Here is a 26,108-nt window from a genome sequence, read left to right on the forward strand (position 1 = left end):
GCAATAGTTCACATTAAAATAGAGTGAAAGCATTTAAAATCCATTTTTTTTGATGTGAGAATTGGGCAATCTGGAGGCATTAAAAAAGTAAAAATTTGTGTAATGTTGCGTAATCTCTTCTATTAACACCTAACAACCTAATTGTATTATCTATTATATAAATATATACAGAGGCCTTTTGTCACGGTACATGAATGCACCGTCTCCAGCTGTATTCATGTTACGTCATGTTGATTGTTTCATGTGGGTGTTGCCGCTGATCGTCTGATCAGCGGCAGGTGCATCTCATTCCAACTGCCTATTTAACACCCTGTCTTTCGTCTTTTGTTTGTCAGATTGTTGTTTGAGGTCCTCCGTGTTAGATGTCTGTCCTGATTCTCATGTTCCTGCTCTTGCTTGTCTCTTGTTCGGTCATCTCTGGATTGTTCCTCTCTCACACGGATTATCTTCACCTCTCATGGATCTACCACCACGTCATCTCTACCAGTGCACTCAACCCACCTACTCACCAGTCTGTGCTGCCATCGAGGTCCCTGCGTCCCTCCCCAACCTTCATCCATCTCATCTCATTACAATAAACTCTGTCAACTTGCATTTGCCTCCTGTCTTCCATACCAAACCGTTACAGAACGATCTGACCATTATGGAGGCAGCGAGTAGTCACCATTCCACCCTCGAAGTTTCTCCGCGCCAGTGTTCGGAGGATGGACTCCCAGGAGAGGAGTCTTGACGACACTGGTCGCGCGGTTCAAACCTTGGTGATGCAGGTGTCCGAGCTCACTCAACAGTTCCAGCTACTACAAGCTCCCACTGTGCCGCCCACACCGCAGGTTCTCCCAGTACCATCGGAGACCCCCTCCCAGCCGGAACCACGTCTCCCGATCCCGGAGATGTACTCGGGTGAGCCTAACTTCTGTAGGGCATTTCTAACCCGCTGTGACATGCACTTTTACCTACAGCCCAGAACCTTTGATAACGAAAGGACCAAGGTGGCCTTCGTGTTGATGCTACTCTCTGGGAGGGCGGCACTATGGGGGACAGCGGTGTGGGAGAACCAGAATCCATGCTGCGCCTCGTTTCAGGCACTCTCCGCCGAGATGAGACGGGTCTTTGATCTGGCCGTCGCAGGACGGGAGGCGGACAGGATGCTGGTGGAGTTACGCCAGCAAGAGCGATCAGTCTCCAACTATTCAATCGAGTTCCGGACCCTGGCGGTGGAGTGCCATTGGAATGAGGAGGCGCAGTGGGACATGGTGGTCAGCACAGACCCACCACTCTCAAGCACTACTGGACTCAGGGGCAGAGGGTAATTTCATGGACAGCACATTGGCACACCAGCTCCACATTCCCCTCAGACCCCTTCCGCACCACATCACTGTTCACGCCCTCAATGGACAGCAACTCCCTACCATCTCACACATCACTGAAGACATCACACTCATCACATCTGGCAATCACTCCGAGACTATTTCCTTTCTCATCCTTGACTCTCCCCTGGCACCCATTGTCCTTGGGCACCCTTGGCTCCTCCTCCATAACCCCAAAATAGACTGGTCCTCTAATTCCATTCTGTCCTGGTGTAAAAAGTGTCATGAGTCTTGTTTAGTGTCTGCCTGTCCGTCTGTGTCTATGTCTGTGTTACAGGAGGAGGCGGTGGATTTATCTAACGTGCCCGCGGAGTACCTCCATCTGAAGGAAGTGTTCAGTAAGTCTCGTGCTGCTTCTCTTCCTCCGCATCGTCCCTACGACTGTGCCATAGATTTATTGTAAGGTAAGTCTCCGCCTAAAGGCAAATTATATTCACTTTCGGTTCCGGAAAGGGAGGCTATGGAGAAATCTATTTCTGATTCTCTAGCTTCGAAGTTCATCCGCCCTTCCCCTTCTCCTGCGGGGACGGGGTTCTTTTTTGTGGGAAAGAAGGACGGATCACTGCGACCTTGTATTGATTACCGGGGACTGAACAACATCACGGTAAAGAATACGTATCCTTTTCCGTTGATGTCTTCGGCCTTCGAGAGGTTGCAGGGAGCGTAAATTTTCACAAAACTGGACTTACGCAATGCGTATCAAACGACGTGCTGCGAGATATGATTGATCAGTTCATTTATGTCTACGTCCGACGAGTGCTTCAGAGGTTGCTAGAGAATGGGCTTTTTGTCAAGGCGGAGAAATGCGAGTTTCATGCACCGTCGATTCCATTTTTGGGGTATATCGTGTCGACTGAGGGAATACACATGGATCCTGAGAAAGTTAAGGCTGTGGTAGAGTGGCCAAGTCCAGATTCCCGTAAGGCCCTACAGAGGTTTCTGGGGTTCGCTAACTTCTACCGGCGTTTCATTCGCAACTTCAGCCAACTAGCCGCACCTCTGACCGCCTTGACCTCCACCAAGACTGCGTTCAGGTGGTCAGACACAGCTGACGCTGTGTTTGCCAAACTGAAGAGCAGTTTCATTTCAGCCCCCATTCTGATTACCCCTGACCCTACACGTCAGTTCGTGGTGGAGGTCGACGCATCCGAGGTGGGGGTAGGAGCGGTGTTATCGCAACGTTCTCCCTTAGACGACAAGGTCCATCCTTGCGCATATTTTTCATATCGTTTATCTCCTGCAGAACGAAATTATGATATTGGTAACCGATAATTGTTGGCAGTTAAGATGGCATTTGAGGAATGGCGACACTGGTTAGAAGGATCGGGGGTTCCTTTTATAGTATGGACTGACCACAAGAATTTAGGGCTCGATGGGCACTTTTTTTCTCGTACCGCCCGGGTTCCAAAAATATAAAACCCGATTCTCTGTCATGTATTTTTGACCATTCCGAACGCCCATCCACTCCCGAGTGTATTTTTCCTGAGACATTAGTGGTCTCCACTCTCACATGGGAGATCAAATCGAAGGTCAGAATGGCCTTAGAAGGGGTAACGCCTCCGCCCGGGTGCCCACCAAACCGCTTATTTGTGCCGGAGGGATTAAGGTCCAACGTTATCCAGTGGGGACATTGCTCTAATGTAGCTTGCCATCCAGGGGTTAACCGTACTAGATTTTTAGTCAAGCAACGATTCTGGTGGCCGCTTATGGCTCGCGACATTCACAGTTTTGTTTTGGCTTGCTCTGTTTGTGCCACTGGTAAGACTTCCAATCGGCCCCCTGATGGGTTACTCCAACCGCTGCCAGTTCCTTCGAGACCCTGGTCCTACATCGCTCTAAATTTTATTACCGCCCTCCCAGGGCAACACGGTAGTTTTAACCGTAGTGGACCGGTTCTCGAAAGCAGCCCACTTTATTCCCTTGCCCAAATTACCCTCAGCCAAGGAGGCAGCGTTGACCGTCTTAGACCACGTCTTTTGTTTACATGGCCTCCCGATAGACGTGGTTTCCGACAGGGGACCCCAATTTGTGTCTAAATTTGTGAGAATTCTGTAGACTACTGGGAGCGACTGTAAGTCTGTCCTCAGGGTTTCACCCCCAGAGCAATGGTCAAACCGAGAGAGCCAACCAAGATTTGGAAAGGGTGTTGCGATGTTTGGTCTCCAAGAATCCTTCCTCCTGGAGCCAACAATTGTCTATGGTGGAGTACGCCCACAATACCTTACCAGTATCAGCTACGGGCCTATCTCCTTTTGAGTGTAGTGTAGGTTACCAGCCACCTATTTTTCCCAGTATGGAATCCAAGGTTGCGGTCCCCTCCGTTCACGCCTTCGTCCAGAGGTGTCACCGCACTTGGACTAGAGCCCGCGAGACTCTACTCCAAGTGGGGGCGCGCACCAAGGCCAAAGCCGATCGCCACCGGTCAAGGCCTCCCGTATATGCCGTGGGTCAAAAAGTGTGGCTTTCTACAAAAAAATATTCCTCTCCGTTCCGTATCTAATAAGTTGGCTCCCAAATTTATTGGCCCGTTTACTGTCACCAAGATCATTAGTCCGGTGGCAGTCCGCCTTAAACTCCCTCCGGCGTACAGGAGAATTCATCCCGCCTTTCACGTATCCAAAATAAAGCCCGTATTTCATTCTCCCATTAATCCGCCTACCCCGGTTCCGCCCCCACCGCGACTCGTAGATGGGGAGACCACCTATTCGGTCAATCGCATTCTGGACTCTAGACGGAGGGGACGCGGATTTCAGTACTTGGTGGACTGGGAAGGTTACGGTCCGGAGGAGAGAAGTTGGGTACCTGCTGGGGACATCCTGGATCACTCCCTTATCGATGATTACAATCGACAGGTAAGAGATTCTGGGGACGCCAGGAAGCGTCCTTAGGAGGAGGGGTACTGTCAATACCTAATTGTATTATCTATTATATAGATATATACAGAGGCTTTTTGTCACGGTTCATGAATGCACCGTCTCCAGCTGTATTCATGTTACGTCATGTTGATTGTTTCATGTGGGTGTTGCTGCTGATCCTCCAACTGCCTATTTAACACCCTGTCTTTCGTCTCTTGTTTGTCAGATCGTTGTTTGAGGTCCTCCGTGTTGGATGTTCTACTCTCACACGGATTATCTTCACCTCTCACGGATCTACCACCACCGTCATCTCTACCAGCGCACTCAACCCACCTACTCGCCAGTCTGTGCTGCCATCGAGGTCCCTGCATCACTCTCCAACCTTCATCCATCTTATTACAATAAACTCTGTCAATTTGCATTTGCCTCCTGTCTTCCATACCAAACCGTTACACTTTTGGATTCCCATAGTTTTTTAGACCTCATCTCTTCATTTTTTTAGATTTTGCATTGAGATCTAAATCTAGACATTCTAAAAGATTACTTTTTGTCAAGGTTTAGATATTTTTGGTTAGATAAGTATCAGGTTTTACATTATGATTACAGACAAACATTAAAATCTTGTTAGAAAGGGAACTCCATATAAAAGCATTTTTGTTGCTCCGTATTTGATCATTAAAAAATCTAACAAAATAAGGAATGAAAAGTGATTATTCAAAACACTATACAAACATTTTGTAATTAATTCATATTTTATTCAATGTACTTAAATGTTAGAGCGAGCAAATGAGACTCTCTTTTGGATTTTTTTATTTATGATTTATACTTCAATTATTCAATAACTTGAAGAAAAAAACATTTTACTCGTATGCCAGTTCATTTGTGTGTGTGTGTGTGTGAGAGATAGAGAGAAAGCAAGCCTTTTGTTTTTTTGTTTTCATTTATTGATTTCACATATTCTCACAATGTGCTCTCTTGCAGTCTTACCAGTTCATTTCTGTGTGTTTGTGTGTGAGAGAGAGAGCACCTTATGTATTTTCGCCCCTTGATTGCTGCACACTTTTTTCTTGACCAGTGGCTGATTTGTAGTTTGTACCACCAAAAGATTCACGGAGTTATTTCCCATTCATTTCCTATATCTGTCATTTTTGACCGCGAAGAAGGTAAGCGTCATCTCATTCCGTTGAAGCTACGATTTTTTGAAGAGGGCCAGAGGGTTAAATGCTAATGGATAGCATTCTGGATCAGTGAATGCACTTTCACACCCTTTATTAAAACGTAAGTAATCACAACAGTGTGGAATATAAGGAGAGATCTGTGTAAATATTATGATTTTATGACTGGTTTATTAAAGCAGGCTCTCTGATATGGTAATTCGTAGGTGTGAATGCTAACCATGCTAACAGTGACATGAACATTGAATGGAGATTTGTTTATCTAAGCTTTATAATATTCGCGAGACTTGTATTTGCCTCTTAAAAGCAAATAAGATAAATGAGTCTAGACTTTAATAATAAATAATTTACTTTATTATTAAAATGCATACTCATAGCTGACTGTTTAACCTAGTTGTGTAGTGGTCAAAGATCTGACTGGGTAACTTAACTGGCTTTTAAAACTCGATTTAACTTAAGTGTGTCAGTACTAAAAGCCCGGTCAATGGTTAATACACTATTCTAAATCAATTTTAGAAGGCATTTTAAATATTGTTTCAAATATAAATATGACTTACATTGTATATATTGTATACTAGAGAGAGAGAGAGGTTTAGAATATGGTGTTGGTTTTTTGATATTGTTTATGATGGTAATAAAAATCTAAGATGTGCTACCCTCCTCAATTTTTCATTTCCATAATAACAAATTTATCTTAACATTTTTTGGAAATTTAACACTTTTGTCAAAAGCATAATTAAATGGTGCATCTGTGATCATCATGATTTATAAATGTAGTAAAGATGTGGTTTGAAGATTCATTTGTTTCCTGTTTCTCTCATCAGATGTTTATCATCAAAGAAATGTCCAGACGTATGGGCTCAGCAGTTTGGCAATGCAGAAATCAGCTGAAGAAGCGATTGGCAAATGCTCTGTCATTCTGAAGATCTGTCATTCGAGATCTGAACCGGTAATTATCACCTTTAACATAAAAAAGACCTTTGCTATTCTTTTTCAAATATTGTGTGTAGTTTTTAGAGCATGGAATATCATTGTTGTTATATGATGCACCCTTATAAACCAGTGTAGTCAAATCAGGCCAACCTGCTGTAATGTTTGCAGCTCAAGCCGCTCCCTTCGGTGATTTCATATGCAAACTGTGAGCATTAGCTTCGTGTGTATATGTAGTCAGCGAATTGCAAGTTTGCCATTTAAAAAAAGACATTTTTAAAAAGCATTTTTATTCAAAATATTTATTAAGGCATTTTTTCATGAGGACATTTTTTCAAATAAATAATTCTGTTCACCAGTGTAGCATTAATAAAGACAGCATTTAAGGAAAAAATGTTTATGTATGCACAATATGTCAATACCACACATCTGATATTAGATTTACATTTATTTATTTCTCTATTGACATTGATATTTTTCGTCCTCTAATTGGATTTTGATTTCGTTATTGAATATTAAATCATGCATGCTCATTTCCTCTATATTTAGATTTATATTACTTTTGCTGTCATCTGACACTTAATTAATTTAAACTTTAGAACCACTGATAATTAAATTATTACTAGTAATTTAAACATTGTTGATTTGTCATCTCAACATGAATATTCTTCTGTTTTTTTCACACTGCACATTACATTGTTGTGATGCCTAAATTCGCTTAGCAGTTAAAATGACTCATTTTCATTTTATTATTATTATTTTTTTTGACAGAATAGTTTTTGAACTGTAATATTTTTAATTCTTTAGTTATTGTCCATAATAATAAATTTATTATCCACTAAATTATCAGTATTGGCCAGAACTGTAATATATTGGTACACCCCTACTATTGTTCCTTTGAGTGATGATGACTTCTAGTCTTGAAAGAAGAAACATGTTTTCAGTGATCCCCAACTGTTGAAAGATACAGCAGTATCGTCTTTTTCATTCCAAACTGAAGGTCACTGTAGACTTTTCCCATCTGTAAGCTTGTAGCATCACACTTGGTGATGTAATATAATTTCTACTGAAGGAACAGCAGTTTTAGTGCTACTCTCTTCTCCACGTCTTCACCTCTCTCTGCTTACATCAGAAGAGAGAGGACTGCAGTCACACCAACACCCAGCATAAAGGCCTAGGGCATCTTAGGATTCTGGGTCACCTAGATTAGTCTCACTGCAGCAGAAGATGCCAAAATGATGCTGACAGTGATGTTGATGTAGATGTGAAGTTGAAGGAAGAGATTTAGTTGCTCCTGTATATATGAGACCTAATAATAGTTTTCCTTTCCTTTCCTCTTTCTTGGACTTTTTATGCTGCAGTACTTTAGAAGCCCGTCTATGGTTAGTAAAAAAAAAAATTACATTTTTTTGCAGCTTTATATCTCACAATTGTGACTTTGTGTCTCACAGAGTGACTTTACTTCTTATTTTTAATTCTCATAATTGAAAATTATTTCAGAATTTCAACTTCATATCTCATAGTGTGACTTTTTCCTATTTTAAACTCAGGAGGAAACAGGCTTCTGTAACACTATAGAACCTTAGAATAGAAATGTGTGTCTGTTTATACAGCAGTTCTAGTGAAATTGTTAGTGTTAGATGAAGAATTTTGGTTTTCAGCCCAGATTTTGAACCACTTGGCTACATTATTTTTGCATATTGACACCTGTTTTTAATATTAAAAATCCTTTATAGGTAGCATCAAATAATCTCTCAACAGTGTTTTGCTGATTGCGGCAAAATAGCAAGGGTTTCTGACAAAATGCTATTCCAGTAAAAGAACTGCTGCGTTTGGTTTTATGTTATTTTGATGATGTCTCTCTCTAATAGGCTGCTGCAGGAGGAGCAGGAGACTGACGTCACTCTGTGTGTGGGTTCTGCTGTTCGGCTGAAGGCCCACAGGGCAGTGCTGCTGGCCCGAGCTCCTCACCTCCTGCAGGGAACCGAAGCATCTACACCTGTCATTCACCTGCAGGGGATTGAACCTGCAGCCCTCAAGGACTTTATACAGAACATAATGCATTTTCTATATTCCTCTACATCAGCCTGATTATTACTATTTTTTATTACATTCAAATGAAAGGTGTTTTTCATCCTTTAAAAATGTCAAATATCAAATGTCAAATGTTCCATGTTGCACTTTCGGTAACAGAAAAGTGTACACAGAAGACAAGTGCCTGGTAAAGGAGAATAGCACCTTAAATATACACAACGGCCACTCACTGGTCGTGAACGACACTGCTGCAGATGACCGTGATGTTGACTCTAAGGTCAGCTCTGACTCAGGTAAGGACACCTTTTCCAGATACAACTTACATATTTTTTTATTACTGATTTGATCCCGAAATCGTATTTCTTTCTTTCTTTACTATTATGTTCTGTCCACTGGAGCTGCATTAGTGCAGTTATCTGTTTGTGAAAAGTAAGAGCCACCATTATACGCTGAGGCCGTTTCACTCATTCTGCTTAGTTTTTGTTTGTTTGTCAGGTTCAGAGCATTTAGAGCCAGCATCAAGGCTTGGGGCAGATCTTTTGGCTCTGTATCAGAGGGCTGATATGTCTGACATCAGCATCCAGGTGGCAGACAGAGTCTTTTCAGCACACAGGTAAAATAATCACAATCAGCTTTCTGCAGCTCTTGCATATACAGCATTTAATCAGTTGCTTGTATCTGCTTGTAAAGCTGGTATTCATTTTTATTTAGACTTTTGACTTAAATGTGCTAATGTGCGAAAACATTCCAATTACATGACTTCAGATACTTTTCTTATTAGTTTTTCTATATGAAATCAGTATATCATATATATCAGGAAAATCCAATTTTTGGAGAATAGGATTTTTGTACAATAGGATCTATCCAATTTTTGTGCAATAGGATCTATCCAATTTTTGTGTAATGGGATCTATCAAGTGTAACCATAATGATAGTAAGTATAGTAATCAAGCATCACGCTAGTTCAGTCAGGCCACGTTAGTCACGCTTGCATCAGCTGACAGTCAGCTGTTCCTGACGTATACCAATCCAGTCTTGACACCTATCACCTGCGGTCTATTTGAATTCCCATTATTCAGTGTCTCTTCCATCGCATTGCTGCTTGCAATTAACTCCCTCCTCCAACCCCAACTCCACCAACTGAACCTGTAATCCGATTTAACTTGTTCTTTCTTTACAGTGTCTTCATTGGAAGCAGTCTCTATCACATTTTGTTTACAACTCATGTAATTGTGAATTGTAATTATATATGCTTATAATGGTTCTGTTCTGTACCCCAGGGGGGTTTGTCTTGCTGCTCTCCCCGCTCTGTCCAAGCATGGCTGCATGGACAGGCGGGTGGAGTGTTGCCCAGAATATAACCATACCGCCAACACTAACTGTGTGCAATTATAATTGTCATAAATATACTTGACGGAAGTGGTCCTGATTGAAATATCAGCAATGGCAATGCAAATGATACCGTAAACTCTTATCACATTTGAATTGACAAAAAAGTCGAGGTGCAAGTTCACATGTCACATTAACTGACAACAGAGTGAGAGAGTATATGAGTTGCGCACAGTGACTGGATCAAAAATCTTCAGGTGACGCATTAATGATATCCACACCTTTGTAAGTTACTCTACACATTTTTATCAGTAAATGTAAGTGCAATATAGCTTGATGCCGATAGAAAAAAAAATCTCTAATACCAGTCGATGCCTTGTCGTGTGCATCCCTAATTTTAAATCAGGGCATGATGGTCTGACTTCAGTGAAGTCAGTTTATGTTGCTAAATCATAAATGCCCAGAAGGTGGCAGAATTACAGTTTACTACTTCATGAAGCAGTAAAGGCGAAACTAATCTAAGAAGAAAACTGTTTTACTTTGCAAATCTAATCTAGCATTGAAAACCATTTACAAAACATCTTATTTTGCAAACAGCACACTAATCTGTAGTGATTCATCTCTGATGATATGCGGGTGCAACACAGGTCATGTTCAGAAGATGAATTACAACACTGTTGTGTCTGTGTAGTTTTCTGTCATTGAGAATTTCGGTAGCACCTTTGTTTGGTGCTGCAGAGGTTATAGCAGGTGCCGTGACCTTTTACTATAGCACCAGGCTCTCCCTCATCATCAGCCGGGAGCAGCATCTCTGCAGGTTTGGGCTGTATAGATGGAGAAAGAAGTCTGCAGTCCTGATCAGTATGTCAGACCTGAGGTGACTGCTGCAGATCTGTCCGTCTCACTGCAGGATACACACACCTAAACATTTACATTACATTTACATGTATTCATTTAGCAGACGCTTTTATCTAAAGCGACTTACAGATGAGGACAGTGGAAGCAATCAAAAACAACAAAAAGAGCAATGATATATTAGTGCTATAACAAGTCTCAGTTAGCTTAACACACAATGTCTGCTTCACCCTTTTTGCAAAACATTACACACAGTGATTTGTAAAACTACACACATTTTCACACCTTATACACAGATAAGGATTGTGAGGTTACTTCCTTGTAATTACAAAGCACCGGATTGCCAATTACCACACTAATGAACGCATTGGATAAACACATCTACCAGGTGTGGAAGCACAAATGTGCTAATTTGAAAACGCAGCACTCAGGTGTGCTATAAAAGGCAGCAGGTGAGTTCACCTGTCTTCAACAAAAATGGAAGGAGTTAGAACAAGAAGAAGAGTGAGAATGAGAGGGGCAGCTCAAAGAGGAGATGAAGGCGGTAGAGGAAGAGGAGGAGGTAGAGGAAGGGGCATAGGTAGAGGAGAAGAAGGTAGAGGAAGAGGCATAGGTAGAGGAGAAGAAGGTAGAGGAAGAGAAGGAGGTAGAGGAAGAGGCATAGGTAGAGGAGAAGAAGGTAGAGGAAGAGGAGAAGGAGGTAGAGGAAGAGGAGAAGGAGGTAGAGGAAGAGGCATAGGTAGAGGAGAAGGAGGAAGAGGCATAGGTAGAGGAAGAGGAGAAGGAGGTAGAGGAAGAGGCATAGGTAGAGGAGAAGAAGGTAGAGGTAGAGGAAGAGGAGAAGGAGGTAGAGGAAGACACCTAGGTAGAGGAAGAGGTAGAGAAGGACTTGAAGAGGTGATAGAACCTGAACAAAGAAGACGAGGACCAAATTTGACTCGAGAAATCCGTGCAACACTTATTGACCATGTTATCAACCATGGACTGACACTGATGGAAGCTGGACAAAGAGTTCAACCAAATCTCAGCAGAAATACTGTTGCGTCAGTAATTCGGACATTTCATCGAGAAAACAGGTAAGCTAACCACACAGTATACATTGAAACTGAAGCTTGTATAATCAATATTGTTTACTGTGACATTTGACAGTAGGCTGCATATATACATATATATATATCTATCTCTATCTATCTTTTTTTTTTTTTTTTACATAGGATTGAGGGTCGAGGACACCAAGGTGGAAGGGGCCCTATGTTTAGACGTGCACAAGAGGCCGCCATTGTGAACATGGTTTTGGCCAATAATTGTATCAGGCTACGAGAAATCCAAGCCAATATCATCAATGATGACGATATTTTCAATAACATCCAACGAGTCTCTCTGTCAACATTAGGTCAGAGAGAGTGAAACATCTGCGCAATGACTATGTGGAGGTATGCATTGTTCATCTGACTATGGTGTGGTATCATGCACTGCTCATAATGTTCTGTCACAAAAAAAAAATACTGTGCTATAGATATTGAATAACATCCTATTTTCTTTAATGTGTTTCAGAGAGTCTTGCAAATGGATGCTGCTGAAATTCAACATGAATTTATATATGTGGATGAGGCTGGATTTAACCTTGCAAAAACAAGAAGAGGGAGAAATGTAATTGGGCACAGGGCAATCACCAATGTGCCAGGGCAGCGAGGGGGTAACATCACCCTTTGTGCTGCTATCACACAAAATGGGGTCCTCCACCACCATGCAAATCTGGGACCCTATAATGCAAATCTGATACTTGCATTTCTTGACCGATTGCATGAGATTGTCACAGCATTACACCAAGTGGACCAGATGCGGTACATTGTCGTTTGGGACAATGTCTCATTTCATCGGGCTGCTCTGGTCCAGAACTGGTTCCATGATCACCCTGATTTTAAAGTTTTATACCTTCCCCCATACTCCCCCTTCCTGAATCCTATAGAATAATTTTTTTCAGCGTGGCGGTGGAAGGTATATGACCTGCGGCCTTAATGACCGTTTGCCCCTCATTCAGGCCATGGAACAGGCATGTGATCTTATTGAAGCAGCTTCAGTGCAGGGGTGGATTCGTCACACAAGGCGATTCTTCCAACGGTGCCTTGCCAATGAAGACATAGCCTTTTTTTTTTTTTACAAATGTGTTTTTTTTTATTTATCACAGCAGTGTGAAACTGGCTGCAATGTGTATGATCATTGATGACTGTGTTGGTTAAATGAAAACAAATAGCATTTTCACAAATATGTGTATATGTTTTGACTGAAGTGTGTCATTTTGCAAACAATCTAGGAATTTTGCTAATTGATTGTGGAGTTTGGATAATTGTGATTATATCTTGACAAAAAGAACTGTTTTCAAAATTGCGTGTAATATAATAAATAAAAACAAAACAGATAGAATAAAAAAAGAGTAGAAGAAGCTAGTGTTAGAGGTCTTTACACACACACACACATATATACATAAAGTACACACACACGCATATATATATATATATATATTTATATATATATACACGTGTGTGTGTGTGTGTGCATATATACACACACACACACACACATAACTGCATAATTAATGGAAAGAAAATCGAATACAAAAAGATTAGAAAGGTAGTTCGATTTTTTTTTTTAAGAATAGAATTAGAATAGTGAGTGTTAAAGTTAAAGGGTCAAATAAAGATGGAAGAGATGTGTTTTAAGACGATTCTTGAAGAAGGACTCAGCTGCTCGGATTGAGTTGGGGAGGTCATTCCACCAGGAGGGAATATTTAATTTAAAAGTCCGTAAAAGTGATTCTGTGCTTCTTTGGGATGGCACAATCAAGCGACGTTCACTTGCAGAACGCAAGCTTCTAGAGAGCTCATAAGTCTGAAGTAACAAATTTAGGTAAATGGGTGCAGAGTCAGTGGTAGTTTTGTAGGCAAACATCAATGCCTTGAATTTTATGTGAACACCTATTGGAAGCCAGTGCAAATTGATAAACAGAGGTGTGACGTGTATTCTTCTTGATGTTGAATAAAGCAAATCTGCAGGATCGGACAGTTTTAGCAATGTGGTCTGAGAAAGTCAGCTAATCATCAATCATAACTCCAAGGCTTCTAGCTGTTTTTGAAGGAGTTATTGTTGATGTGCCCAACTTGATGGTGAAATTGTGATGAAACGATGGTTTTGCTGGAATCACAAACAGTTCTGTTTCGGCAAACAGCAAAAACAGCACTGATAATCCCTGTCTCATCTCCTATTCACTTACATCAACCCTCCCTCATCTGTCCATACGTTTCCCATGAAGAGGATCTTTCATAACACACATATGTGCCTCTTACGGACACACCCATACAGAATGAAGTGCTATATAATCAGCTGCAATTCACTATAAAGCAGGTACATTAGCATAACTTTGTTTTAAATAATTATTGGGGACAGTTTGGGGTTGGTTTGCACAGATGTGCTCGGAACTTCAAGCATGGCTAACTTATGAATATTTAATGGGCCTTGTACAAATCATTTAAACTTATGCTTTTAAGTAAATTAATTAATAATATGGTTTTTTCTAATCTAAAAAAATAAATAATAAATGATAACATTTAAATCAGAAATGTCCAAAAATCATTTAAATGACAATTTTGGGGGAAATAAAGATAAAAAATAAAGTGTTCATCCTTTTATTTTATTTATTTATTTTTTTTCTAGTTTTTTGACATAAAACAATATAAAAATATTTTAGATGGAGCAATAAATCTTATTACCCAGTTAAAGCATAGCTAGCTTATGAATATTAAATAGACCTTGTACAAATATATGTATATATATATATATATATACACACACATATATATAATTCATTTTATAATTTGACACTGAAATTACACCTATTAAAGTTAGAAATGTACAAAATATAAATTACACCTATTAAAGTTAGAAATGTACAAAATATAATTTCTCTGGAAAATTGAATTGCTAATTTTTCACATAAAACAACATTAAATTCTTTAAGAGGGAATAATAAATCTAATTAGCCAGTTAAACTTATGACATATCCAATTTGTTAGTGTTTTTAACAGCCATTGACTATCACTGAACTTTGTAGGTCAGTGGATAAAAGTGTGTATCGTCAGTTAAATACAGTTTGATTACCATTGGTCCAATGGTAATATTTTTGCTTTGGGTATGACACTTTCAGGCAGTTCTAGTGTGTTTTTGTTTTATCATGAAAGTGAAAGTGACGTGACATTCAGCCAAGTATGGTGACCCATACTCAGAATTCATGCTCTGCATTTAACCCATCCGAAGTGCACATACACAGAGCAGTGAATGAACACACACACACACACACACACACACACACACACACACACACACACACACACACACACACACACCCGGAGCAGTGGGCAGCCATTTATGCTGCGGCGCCCAGGGAGCAGTTGGGGGTACGATGCCTTGCTCAAGGGCACCTAAGTCGTGGTATTGAGGGTGGAGAGAGAACTGTACATGCACTCCCCCCACCCACAATTCCTGCCGGCCCGAGACTCAAACTCACAACCCTTCGATTGCGAGTCCAACTCTCTAACCATTAGGCCACGACTTCCCCTTTTACTGGAATGGATATCAAGCTGTGAGAAAGCAATAGAGTGGGGCGTGCATCTGAGGGCTGTCTGACAAATGAATAAAATGGACAGCAATTGGAGATGCTTCCTCTGAAATAGATCTGTCGCTGCCACAGTCTATTTCATCAAGTAAGAACAAAATTGACCAAGGCAAAAAAAAAAAAAATTGTAGACAGTTTTATTTTTAGCCTCCCTCTGTCATCACTGTAAAAGCTGCAGTTTGTTCTGAGAGGAGAACAGGAGCTAGTGATAAATTAGAAAATAGAATCTATTTATAGTGAATGTTTATGGCAGATGGAGAATAATAGGGCTGGTAGCTGAGAGAGAGATAAAGGAAGACTGGGAGGGAAAAGAAGACGTGGGACAAAAGAGAGACTGTAGAGCCTATGAAGTGTCTCCAGCTCTATGTAATTCTGCCTTCAGGGAAGTTTCTACTTATGGCTTTAGAAATTGTAATTATGACTTAGTGCAACAAATGAAGAGCAAAAGTTGTGCATTAATTGTGTAATTTATGCATTATCTATTTATTTTATCATCCGTGTGCTGCTGTAGAGGATGATGGGAAATGCAGTTTGATAACACAAGCCTGTTGCTTCATAAATTGGTTAGATTATAATTTTTATGAATAGTTAATGCTATTCTTCATGAACAGTACTTAAAAAAGCAAACTTGATGAAGATTTCTCATAGGTAAATGTGTCAGAGAATCTTTTTTTTTTTTTTGGTCTGGATCTATTCATTTAAAGTACATAAAAATGTAATTTATGTTTGAATACACATTGAAATTACTTGATACACCTCTTAAATTAGCATTTTTGTTTTGTTGAACCATTTTATGGTTCAATATGGTTCGGTACAGTGGGGGTAGATTGCTTGCTGTCAGGATGGGTCTTTATGCAAAATGGAAATGCATGCATGAATTTGTAACACTTACAATTAAACAAGTAAGTTGTTCGCAGAGGAAAATACAATTCAAATGCATGAATATAATACAAAGCACATCTAATATTAAAAATAGATTGCATCATGCACTTTTGCTGCAGCTGGTCTATTTTTCAGACACATTGTTATGCACACAGAGAAGGTCCTCACATGCAGTGGTTCAAACAATACTGTATTCTTTTGGCACACACGTGTACCCATACAATTTTTAAATAAACCATTACATCTCCCTTCCCCAATTTCATGAGGTCTCCTTTATTTTCTTTATTTGTTTTCCTATGTCCCCAAACAGTCAGTGAATAATACACAAAAAAACACACATGGACATACATCTCCTGGGGCTGAAAATATTGAGCTGAGGTAATGTGGTGTGAAGCGTGTGTGAGTGATAGGGGAAGCTGAAGTTGTCCGTCTGTGTATGTGCGTGTTTCTCCTTTCCCACAGAGCCATATGCGCGCTCAGAGTATTTCCGAGCAATGTTGTGTGGCAGCTGGATGGAGAGTTTGTGTCAATGTGTCACTCTTCAGGGGTAGGTTATGCAGGACACCCATCAACGTGAGATATATGATTGCAATATAGTACAAATATCAAATACTTTGTCATGCTTAGAAGGGAAAGTATCCATAAATTATACTGTATGGCCAGCCAATTATTATAATAAACTCTATGTAGCTCTTGTCAGTCCACAGATTTCTCTTACTAGAAACTCTTGAGGCTCAGAGCACCTATTAATGTTATTTGCTCACCATATATATTAAACTTGATACTGCAGGCTACTTTTACAACAGTTGATAACCACATTTAGCTTTTACTGTAAATTATCAAAGAGCAGGATAACATAATACTATTTTGTAGCTCTTTTTTTGTAGCTCAATTTATGGAAAAAGTGTCTTTATATTCTTATTAATATCGATAGTACACTCATCAGATCATCATCTTTGGAGCTTTCTCTGATAGTTTGATCTCTGAACTGAAAATTGTATTTTGCAAATAATTTAATGCAACAGCACATTTAAAAAAAAAAAAAAACAAGGTCTCACTTTTTAATGGTAGTTAAGTTAACTACAAACTACAGTACATAGCGTAAATATAATTTATTAAATTTAGTACCCTTCCTAACTCAGTATTCATAGTTTTCTACTACGTAACATTAACAAAGATAGATTTATATTATAAAAATATATTGTAAAATGCTTTAAGTAATGTTAACAAATAAAGTCTCATCATAAAATGTTAGCCCTGTCTAGTGGAGTTTGTAAAATGTCATAATCTTAATGTTTTTTCAGTCTGGGTCCAGATGAAATGGAGATTCTGCTTCATTTCATGTATGGTGCCATTCTAGACTTCCCACCAGAAACAAATGTCAGGTAAAGACCCTCTGTAGTGACATTTCCTTTTTTCCAATGTTCTAAATGCAAAATGCAATGCCATTATTCAGATTTAGCAGAAATGTCAAGATGTGTGCATTTGCCTTTGATTTCAGTCAGGTTGTGTTAGCAGCAGACATGCTGGGCCTGGAGGGACTGAAAGACATGTCCGAGATGGTCCTGACTCGGGACTATTGCCGCTTTTTCCTCAAGGTAAGAGAGAGGATGGGGTCACGGCACACACATTCAGTCTATTAGAGGTGAGGAGCGTAAATAGTCCTGTTAAGCAGCGAGTCTTTTGTCAGGTAGCACCATCATCTTGTCATATATAAGCCTCTAGGGACAAGTTATGTGATTTGTATTTGTGAGCGAGGAAAGTCTGGGCATTGGTTCAGCTTTTGTAGAGCATTTATGTGTCAGCCAAAAGCACGTTGTCCTATCACTCTGGTGTGGCTCCAGATGAGGATTCCTCCAGTTTAAGTTCCTCAGATATGGGTGTAACATCTCTTTCTTCAGCTATATTTTGCCATTTGTTCCACTTCTCTTATAAAAAGAAGCACTGCAGCAGACTCACGCCTTGTTTACACGGCTTGTCATGAGCCCTCTGATACAAAAGCAATAGTGGGAGGCAGCGTAAGTCAGGAAGCATAGTGTTTGACAGTCCTCTCACAATTCATGAAAAGCTGTTCTGCTTGTGCTTCAGAGTCTCTCATTCTCAGTCCCACTTTTCAAGAAGACCAGCTTTAAGACCAGACTAGTTTGTGTCCTTTCAGTCAGTATCTCATCCTAGATGAAAGATGAATGTGTTTACTCCCTCTGATCTTTCAAAATAATTTGACTGTTTAAGAATAAGAAAGACTTAATGTTTTGTGATGTTAAAGCTGAATTTTCTTTTTTGAGTTTTACAAACTCCATCAAAACACATGCAAACACAATATAATATATAGTAAAATTAAATAACAAAACAAAATTGTTCACACTTTAAGGACAAAGTGCGTATACAAGTCTCATATCTTTAAACAGATAACACCTAATTCTTTAATTATGTCAATAATTCAGTGGTCCAGATATAATGCTTTTGATTCCACTTGGCAAATGTCTCCTTTTTGCGTGATACGTGTGTCAAGATATAGTTTTCCTATAGTGTTCACATTGATATTTCTGTGATTGACGGTGATTCGCTCGTGGGTGATTTCACTTGTTAAACTTCATTTACCATAAAATTGTACCATACAAAGAATATAATGGCTTTAATTTTCCCCTTGAATGATTTGCAATAACCCGTAAAGAGGTATTTCTCCATCATTTACTGGTAATCAGGTGCTTTAATGGTAGTAATTTTTTAAGAAATAAATAATCCATATGTGGCAAATTTTGCAATGTAACTTCAGGAATTTCTTCATGTGATTTAAGTTGTATAAAATGGAATTAAACACAAGCTCAGACAGCTGAACTCTATACTGTATATTAGCTCATGGCAGGTTTCTAAGATGAGGTGTGACTATCAAGAGTCAGTCCTTCTTCTTGTTTTCTGTAGCCTGTTGATGCGGTTCAGAGATCTATACTGGAGTGCTTCATCTTTACCCACTCTATAGGCCTGCACGATCTCTACTGCTCCTGTGTGAGGTGAGACCGTTTTTACACTTCTGTGGACGCTACTGCTTTAAATAATGGGTTTTAAAATAACTCTCCCTTCTTTTCAGATTGTACTGCTCCATTAAGAGTCATATGCGTATACTGTACAGAGCAAATGAATTACTAAATAATAAATGACTAAATGAATCAATAAATAATAAACATTTCAAAATGCTTTCTATTTCTCATGTTATGCTTCTGTCCATGTGGATGCAGTCAGTTTTGCAGATATTTATTAAACTTGTAAAACAAACCCATTTTCACATCGAATGTTAATGTTTGGAAAAATTATTAAGCCAAAAAAAAGGATGGAGACTGGCTTTTGCCTATAAAAGAGTAGGCAAATCTTTATCAATATTTTTTTTTGTCTCTGTTGTAATAAATGTGCTTACTCTTACATCAGTTTGCTATGTCAACGTTTGTCATTATGTCTTTAGCATTTGCACCTTACCTTTGCCTTAATAATTAATCAATTAAAAATCAATCAAAATGTACAGAACTTTTTGTTGTTACAGTAATTTTTATACGGATACAGTTCTTTAAGGATTCATTTGAATTACATTTGTAGTAAAATATATGTGCAAGACTCCAGACCGAAGTAGATTTATATAGTTCTGTATACTCGCTTTCACAAAACCAATTCTGTTTCTCAATGCTTCAAAACATATGCAAAATGACTGATTTGAATAAAATTTGTTCCCTTTCAATACTTCACTCGTACTGCGTCGAAGATGGGAAAAACTCATTTTTTCTTCTGAACTGAAGCCTTATTCAAACACGCAGTGAAACTGCACGGCCATTGGTTCGTGCAGTGTTATTAAAACAAACCAATGGCTCGGCAGTGGTGCTGCACGAACCTATGGCAGCGAAGCCCGCCAAAGCCCACCAAAATGGGTGGGGAATCTGGCTATATATTGGCCGCTTCGCCACAGGAATTCAGATTTCTTCTCCTTCAGCGACGACGTCACATCGCTTCGCTGATCTCCGTTGAACTGCTCACCGTTGACACGCCTCGCACTGGAACGCGACTTCAGGTCCCCGCTGCAGATACATCGCTTCCCTCCGGCCATCCGGCGAGAGAGAGATTGAAAGAGCAAATTTCTCTAAAAGAGCCTTTTATACGGCGTTGTTTCAAATGCCGTCTCATCATTGCAGCTGCTGACGGGCACAGCGAGTGTGTCGCATGCTTGGGGAAACCCCACGCTGACGCAGCACTCGCGGAGAATTCCTGTTCTCATTGCGTGCTTTCTTTTCAGAGAGCGATCTCACTCCTCGCGCCCTCCCGTTTTCTTCCTCCCGCGAGCCGGCAAGGAAGAAAAGGCGGGGCAGAGGATTAAAGCAACAGGAAGAAAGCGAGCTCACGCCGGGTCAGTCCCCGCGTGCCTCGTTTTCTCCGCCCAGAGGGGATTCCCCAGTCCTCTTTATTCAGCCAGACCAATGTCCCTCTGCTGCCGTGAGTGATCTGGTCTTGTTTGGAGGGACTGAGGAAGAACTTCTAGAGGACAGCATGTCTCTAGCTGCTTCAGATGCTGAGGAGCTGTCGGGCTCGCCGGACCCCGCCCCCCTCGATGTTATCTGAACCCAGCTGCCCGAAACTCTGGATGGACGCCAAACTTATCCGCGTTCTCTCCAGGGCAGTGGATGAGCTGGGTCTGGAATGGTCTCATCCAGAGGTACCAGCCCGTAGCCGTCTGGATGAATGGTTTCTGCCGGGGCGCCAGCAAGCCCCTCGTCAGCGAACCGGCCCATTCTTCCCGGAGGTCCACGATGAGCTTACAAAATCATGGCGCGCCCCCTACTCGGCGCGCTTGTGTACTTCATCTTCATCTGCCCTCACCTCAATTGACGGCGCTGAAGAGAGAGGATACGAGCGATTGCTGCTGCTGGACGAGTCTGTGGCCATGCATCTCTGCCAGCCCACGGCTATTGGATGGAAAGCCAAGGCCAACCATCTGTCCAAACCCTGCCGTACGACGTCGGCGCTCGCCGGGCGTTCTTACTCATCGGTGCTCCACTACATGGCAGTGCTACAAGTCTTCCAGGCCAAACATCTCACCGCCACTGATGAGTCTGGCCCGGATGAGTCGCCACGCTCAGGGAGCTGAGAAGTGCAACAGACTTAGCACTACGTGCTACCAAGAGCACTGCCCAGGCCATAGGGCGCTGGATGGCTAACCTGGTCGTCCTGGAGCTCTACTTGTGGCTTAACCTCACGGAGATCAAGGATGCTGACAGAGCCCAGTTCCTGGATGTGCCGATCTCCCCCAGCGGCTTCTTTGGTCCAGCGATTGAAGGGTTCGCTGAACGCTTCACAGAGGCACAGAAGTCGTCCCAGGCGATGCGACACTTCCTGCCAAAACGCGCTTCATCTGCTGCTGCCATTCGCCCCAGACAGGTGCCGACTCGTCAGCCTCCCAAACAAGCGCCCGCTGCTACCACTGCTGCCCAGCCTGTGAAACCCGAGCCTCGACACCGTTCTCGCTCGGCCACCAAATGGTTTCAGTTCCCTAAATGCATGGGACCCCGGCCAAAGGTAGTGCTGGACCCTGCACCGCCGCCATCATCCTGATCTACAGGAAAGAAAGAGGAGGGGGCTAAGTCTCGCTGCGGCCGGACCACCCCCCAAACTGCCCCGTGTGTTTTGGCGTCCATCTCCAGGTCTCGACGAAGTTGTTTTTGCTGCAAACAATGGGCCCTTTTTAGCGCCCAGACAGCAAAGCGCTGTTATAGCATACAAAATAAAAAACACACTCCTTCACAAAAAGAGCAGTTTTCCTCACATAACATTCACGAGTGCTATGTCCCCCGGCGGCAGACAAACACTCGAGTTAATCCAACCTCTGTCCATCCGGTCCTCACAATGGCAAGCCATTCCCGGGGTATCAGATTGGGTCATGGGAATAATAAAAAACGGCTATTCCCTTCAGTTTGCATGAAGAGCACCATGCTTTCGCAGGGTGGTCACCACTTCGGTGCACAACGAGAACGCTCACGTTCTTCGTGCTGAAGTGGAAAATCTGCTGGTGAAGGGAGCTATAGAAATCGTTCCCCCAGCACACTGCGACTCAGGGTTTTACAGCCGTTACTTTCTAGCTCCCAAGAAAGACGGCGCTTCAGAATGATCACGTTGAAACAAATCCTCTCACAAATACGCTCAGGGGATTGGTTCTTTTCGCTGGATCTGAAAGACGCTTACTTTCACATCCAGATAGCCCCCCGTCACAGGCCATTCTTGAGATTTGCCTTCGAGGGTGTGGCTTACCAATACAAGGTCCTCCCCTTTGGGCTGTCTCTGGTGCCTCGCACGTTTACAAAGTGCATGGATGCGGCTCTCTCCCCTCTCAGGCAGAAGGGAACCCGCATTCTCAATTACCTCGACGACTGGCTAGTTCTAGCCCAGTCAGAGGGGGAGGCATTGGGTTACAGAACTTTGCTCCTCCGCCATCTGGAATGCCTGGGTCTCAGGGTGAATTTTGCCAAGAGTTTGCTGTCCCCCAGCCAACAGATATCGTTTCTGGGAACAGTGTTAGACTCAGTTACGATGAGGGCAACAATGGTGAAGGAGCGCCGCGGCTCTACAGCGACTAGTGGCCTCTTTCAAAATAGGTGCTTCTCGATCCCTAAAAACATTCCAGAAGATGCTGGGTCTTATGGCAGCAGCATCGCCGGTGCTGGAGCTCAGGCTGCTACGTATGCGCCCCCTCCAATATTGACTGAAACCGCGTATTCCACCTCATGAGTGGTGTCACGGACGCCTGAATATCAAGGTGAGTCGGGACTGCATTTCGGACCTGACCCCTTGGAGGAATATGCAATGGATGGAACGGGGTACTCCGCTTGGTATGGTTTGCAAAAGGAAAGTGATCTCCACAGACGCATCCAACAAAGGTTGGTGCGCGCTGTGCGAAGGGAAACCCGCTTTCGGCTGATGGTCGAAAGAGGAGAGCAGGCTTCACATCAACTGCCTCGAGATGATTGCAGTTCAACGAGCCTGCCAGAGCTTCCTGTCAGACCTAAGGAGCCACCACGTGCTGGTCAGATCAGACAGCATGACAGTGGTCTCTTACATAAATCACCAAGGTGGGCTGTCATCGACGCGTCTCTTCAGAGTAACGTCGCAACTACTGGAATGGACCCAGAGCAACTTGGGGTCCCTGAGAGCAGTGCATCTACCGGGCAAACTGAACAAGGGTGCGGATATGCTGTCAAGAAACGGAGTCTCCTCAGAAGTGTGGAGGCTCCACCCGCAGACAGTTCAGAAGATATGTGACATCTTTGGCAAAGCGGAAATAGACCTCTTTGCCTCAAAAGACAACTCTCATTGCCCAACATATTTTTCCAAGATCGAGGACGCGCTGTCCCAGGACTGACCCAGCCGTCTTCTTTATGCTTTTCCTCCGGTTCCTCTGATTGCTCAAGTCATCAGGCGGGTCAGGGACCAGAGATGCAGGGTTTTTCTTGTAACCCCACTCTGGGAAAATCAGCACTGGATAGCCGACCTGTCACAGATGCTGACTGCGGCCCCATGGCTCCTTCCTCTGAGACGGGACCTCCTTTCTCAGGCGGACGGAACGATTTGGCATCCGCACCCAGAGATGTGGTCTCTGCACCTTTGGTCGCTCGACGGGAACCCACGGGCCTCCCTGAGCGTGTGCTAGACACAATTTCTCAGGCTAGAGCTCCATCTACATGACGCCTCTATGCCTCCAAATGGTCTGTGTTCTCCACATAGTGCTCAGACCATGGTGAAATCCCGACCTCCTGTGACGTATCAGTGATACTGTCATTCTTACAAGAGCTCTTGGAGAAGGGACGATCCCCCTCCACACTCAAGGTCTACGTAGCGACTATAGCGGCGTCACACGCCCTTATAGCAGGCCAGTTGGTGGGCAGAAACGACTTAGTCGTCCGATTTATGAGAGGTGCCAGAAGGCTTCATCCACCTTGCCCTCCCACTGTCCCTTCATGGGACCTGCCCACGGTACTGAGAGCCCTAAAGGGCCCCCTTTGAACCGCTACAGTCCATAGGCCTTAAGGCCCTGTCGCTAAAGACCGCTCTGCTGTTGGCACTAGCGTCTGTTAAGCGTGTGGGCGATTTGCAAGCACTCTCGATAAGCCCTAATTGCCTAGAATTCGGGCCTAACGACTCGAAGGTCATCCTGAAACCAAGGCATGGCTATGTACCAAAGGTGCTCTCCACACCTTTCAGAGCACAAGTGGTCACTCTCCCTGCATTACAAAACACAGAGGATGATCGAGAGCTGAATCTGCTTTGCCCAGTGAGGGCTCTAAAAGTCTACATAGAGCATTCTGCGCCAATAAGGCGATCAGAGCAGCTCTTCATATGCTTTGGAAACCACGACAGAGGGTTGTCTCAAAGCAAAAGCTTTCAAAGTGGATTGTGGATGCAATCCAGCTAGCCTACTCTTCTTTGGGCCTGCAAAGCCCAATTGGAGTAAGAGCCCATTCGACGAGAGCAGTGTCTTCGTCCTGGGCATGGTCTAGTGGTGTGACTATCGCAGAAATTTGTGTGGCGGCTGGTTGGAACTCGCCGTCCACATTTGCTAGATTTTATAATCTAGACATCCCGGCACTTCATGCTAGGGTACTTTCTGTGTAAAGGTCACCTTTTTGTTCCTCATTTGCATGCTCTTGGCCATTCTTTGCCCAAGACTCAAACTCTGCTCGTATTCACTCGGTCCCTTTGGTACTGAGGCAATATGAACACGGGATGATCAGGCTAGGCCAGACGTAACCTCAATGAGTTTATTCTGCTCCTAGTTGCTATTGTCATATCTTGGTATCACAGATCAAGTATGATTGCATTGGTCGTCCCCCCTTCTTAGCATGGCGGGATTGAACTGGGTTCCCATAAGCGTCTTCGACGCAGTACGAGTGAAGTATTGAAAGGGAACGTACTCGGTTACTAACGTTACCTCGGTTCCCTGAAATACGGGAACGAGTACTGCGTTCCTTGCCATGCTAAAAGGCTGTACGACTCAGTCGTCGCTTCAGTCGAAGTAACCTGATTTTCTGTGGCGAAACGGGCAATATATAGCCAGATTCCCCGCCCATTTTGGCGGGCTTTGCTGCCATAGGTTCGTGCAGCACCACTGCCGAGCCATTGGTTTGTTTTAATAACACTGCACGAACCAATGGCCGTGCAGTTTCACTGCGTGATTGAATAAGGCTTCAGTTCAGGAGAAAAAAGGAGTTTTTCCCATAAACTCGTTCGTAAACAGTACTCCTTCCCGTATTTCAGGGAACCAAGGTTACGTTAGTAACCGAGTACGTTTTAATATTTAGATTGTGGTGGCCATGCAAAAGGTTTTTGATTTTACTCTAATTTTTTAGGGGTAACTCAAATAGAAACATCAGTAAGTATGTGTTTCAATATTCTTTGACTGACAACATGGACAGCAGGAAAAATAAATATTTGACCTTTAATAATTTACCACCATCTCCATTTCTTAATTAGTCAACTCTGTCATTTACTTCCCTTTGCTCTAAACTCAGCCCACTGCGGTAAAGCGGCTCAGAGAAGCGTGTAAATGTAGGTCGGGATTTTTGCCTCAGAGATAGAAAGAGAGAGACTGTGTGTGTGCGTGTGTGTTGTTTCTGTGATGTTTTGGTGCTGCCTTCGCTGGTTGAGAAGCTCTAAATACAGCATCAATGATCTGATGGTAAAAGATCAGCACGGCACTTCTGCTTTCAGTCCAGAGCCAGCTGAACCTGCTGCCCTAGTGTTACTAACTTAGATCATTGGGATAACTCTTCCAGAAATAACATTTTATTTGTATAGAGCTTTTCACAATACACACAATTTCAAAGCAGCTTTAAAGAAACTCATAATGTTAATGTTTTTAATACCTAAATGCCTCATATAGTTCACATTTAGAAGGTTAGAGCAGTTTAAATTTGGCATTGGCATAAATTATCAACCAGTTGAGATTTCCTATCAGTATGCAATGCTTTATAAGTATACTGTATGT

The 26,108-nt window shown here is 42.4% G+C and overlaps 1 protein-coding gene across 1 annotated transcript in view; it reads left to right on the plus strand.

Annotated features, from left to right (window-relative positions):
- The first annotated feature begins 761 nt into the window (after positions 1-761).
- Positions 762-26,108, plus strand: part of LOC132152309 (BTB/POZ domain-containing protein 8-like) — a 41,752-nt gene continuing 16,405 nt past the window's right edge. The window contains exons 1-12 of the mRNA XM_059561102.1: positions 762-892; positions 8,199-8,387; positions 8,521-8,654; positions 8,857-8,974; positions 16,559-16,669; positions 17,401-17,481; positions 17,598-17,694; positions 20,375-20,655; positions 20,750-21,184; positions 21,259-21,612; positions 23,536-23,767; positions 23,849-24,097. Coding sequence (XP_059417085.1) covers positions 762-892; positions 8,199-8,387; positions 8,521-8,654; positions 8,857-8,974; positions 16,559-16,669; positions 17,401-17,481; positions 17,598-17,694; positions 20,375-20,655; positions 20,750-21,184; positions 21,259-21,612; positions 23,536-23,767; positions 23,849-24,097 — 2,412 coding nt within the window. The remainder of the gene's footprint in view (positions 893-8,198; positions 8,388-8,520; positions 8,655-8,856; positions 8,975-16,558; positions 16,670-17,400; positions 17,482-17,597; positions 17,695-20,374; positions 20,656-20,749; positions 21,185-21,258; positions 21,613-23,535; positions 23,768-23,848; positions 24,098-26,108) is intronic.

Source organism: Carassius carassius, chromosome 10 (genome assembly GCF_963082965.1).
Source record: "Carassius carassius chromosome 10, fCarCar2.1, whole genome shotgun sequence".
In the NCBI taxonomy this organism is placed as follows: Eukaryota; Metazoa; Chordata; class Actinopteri; order Cypriniformes; family Cyprinidae; genus Carassius; species Carassius carassius.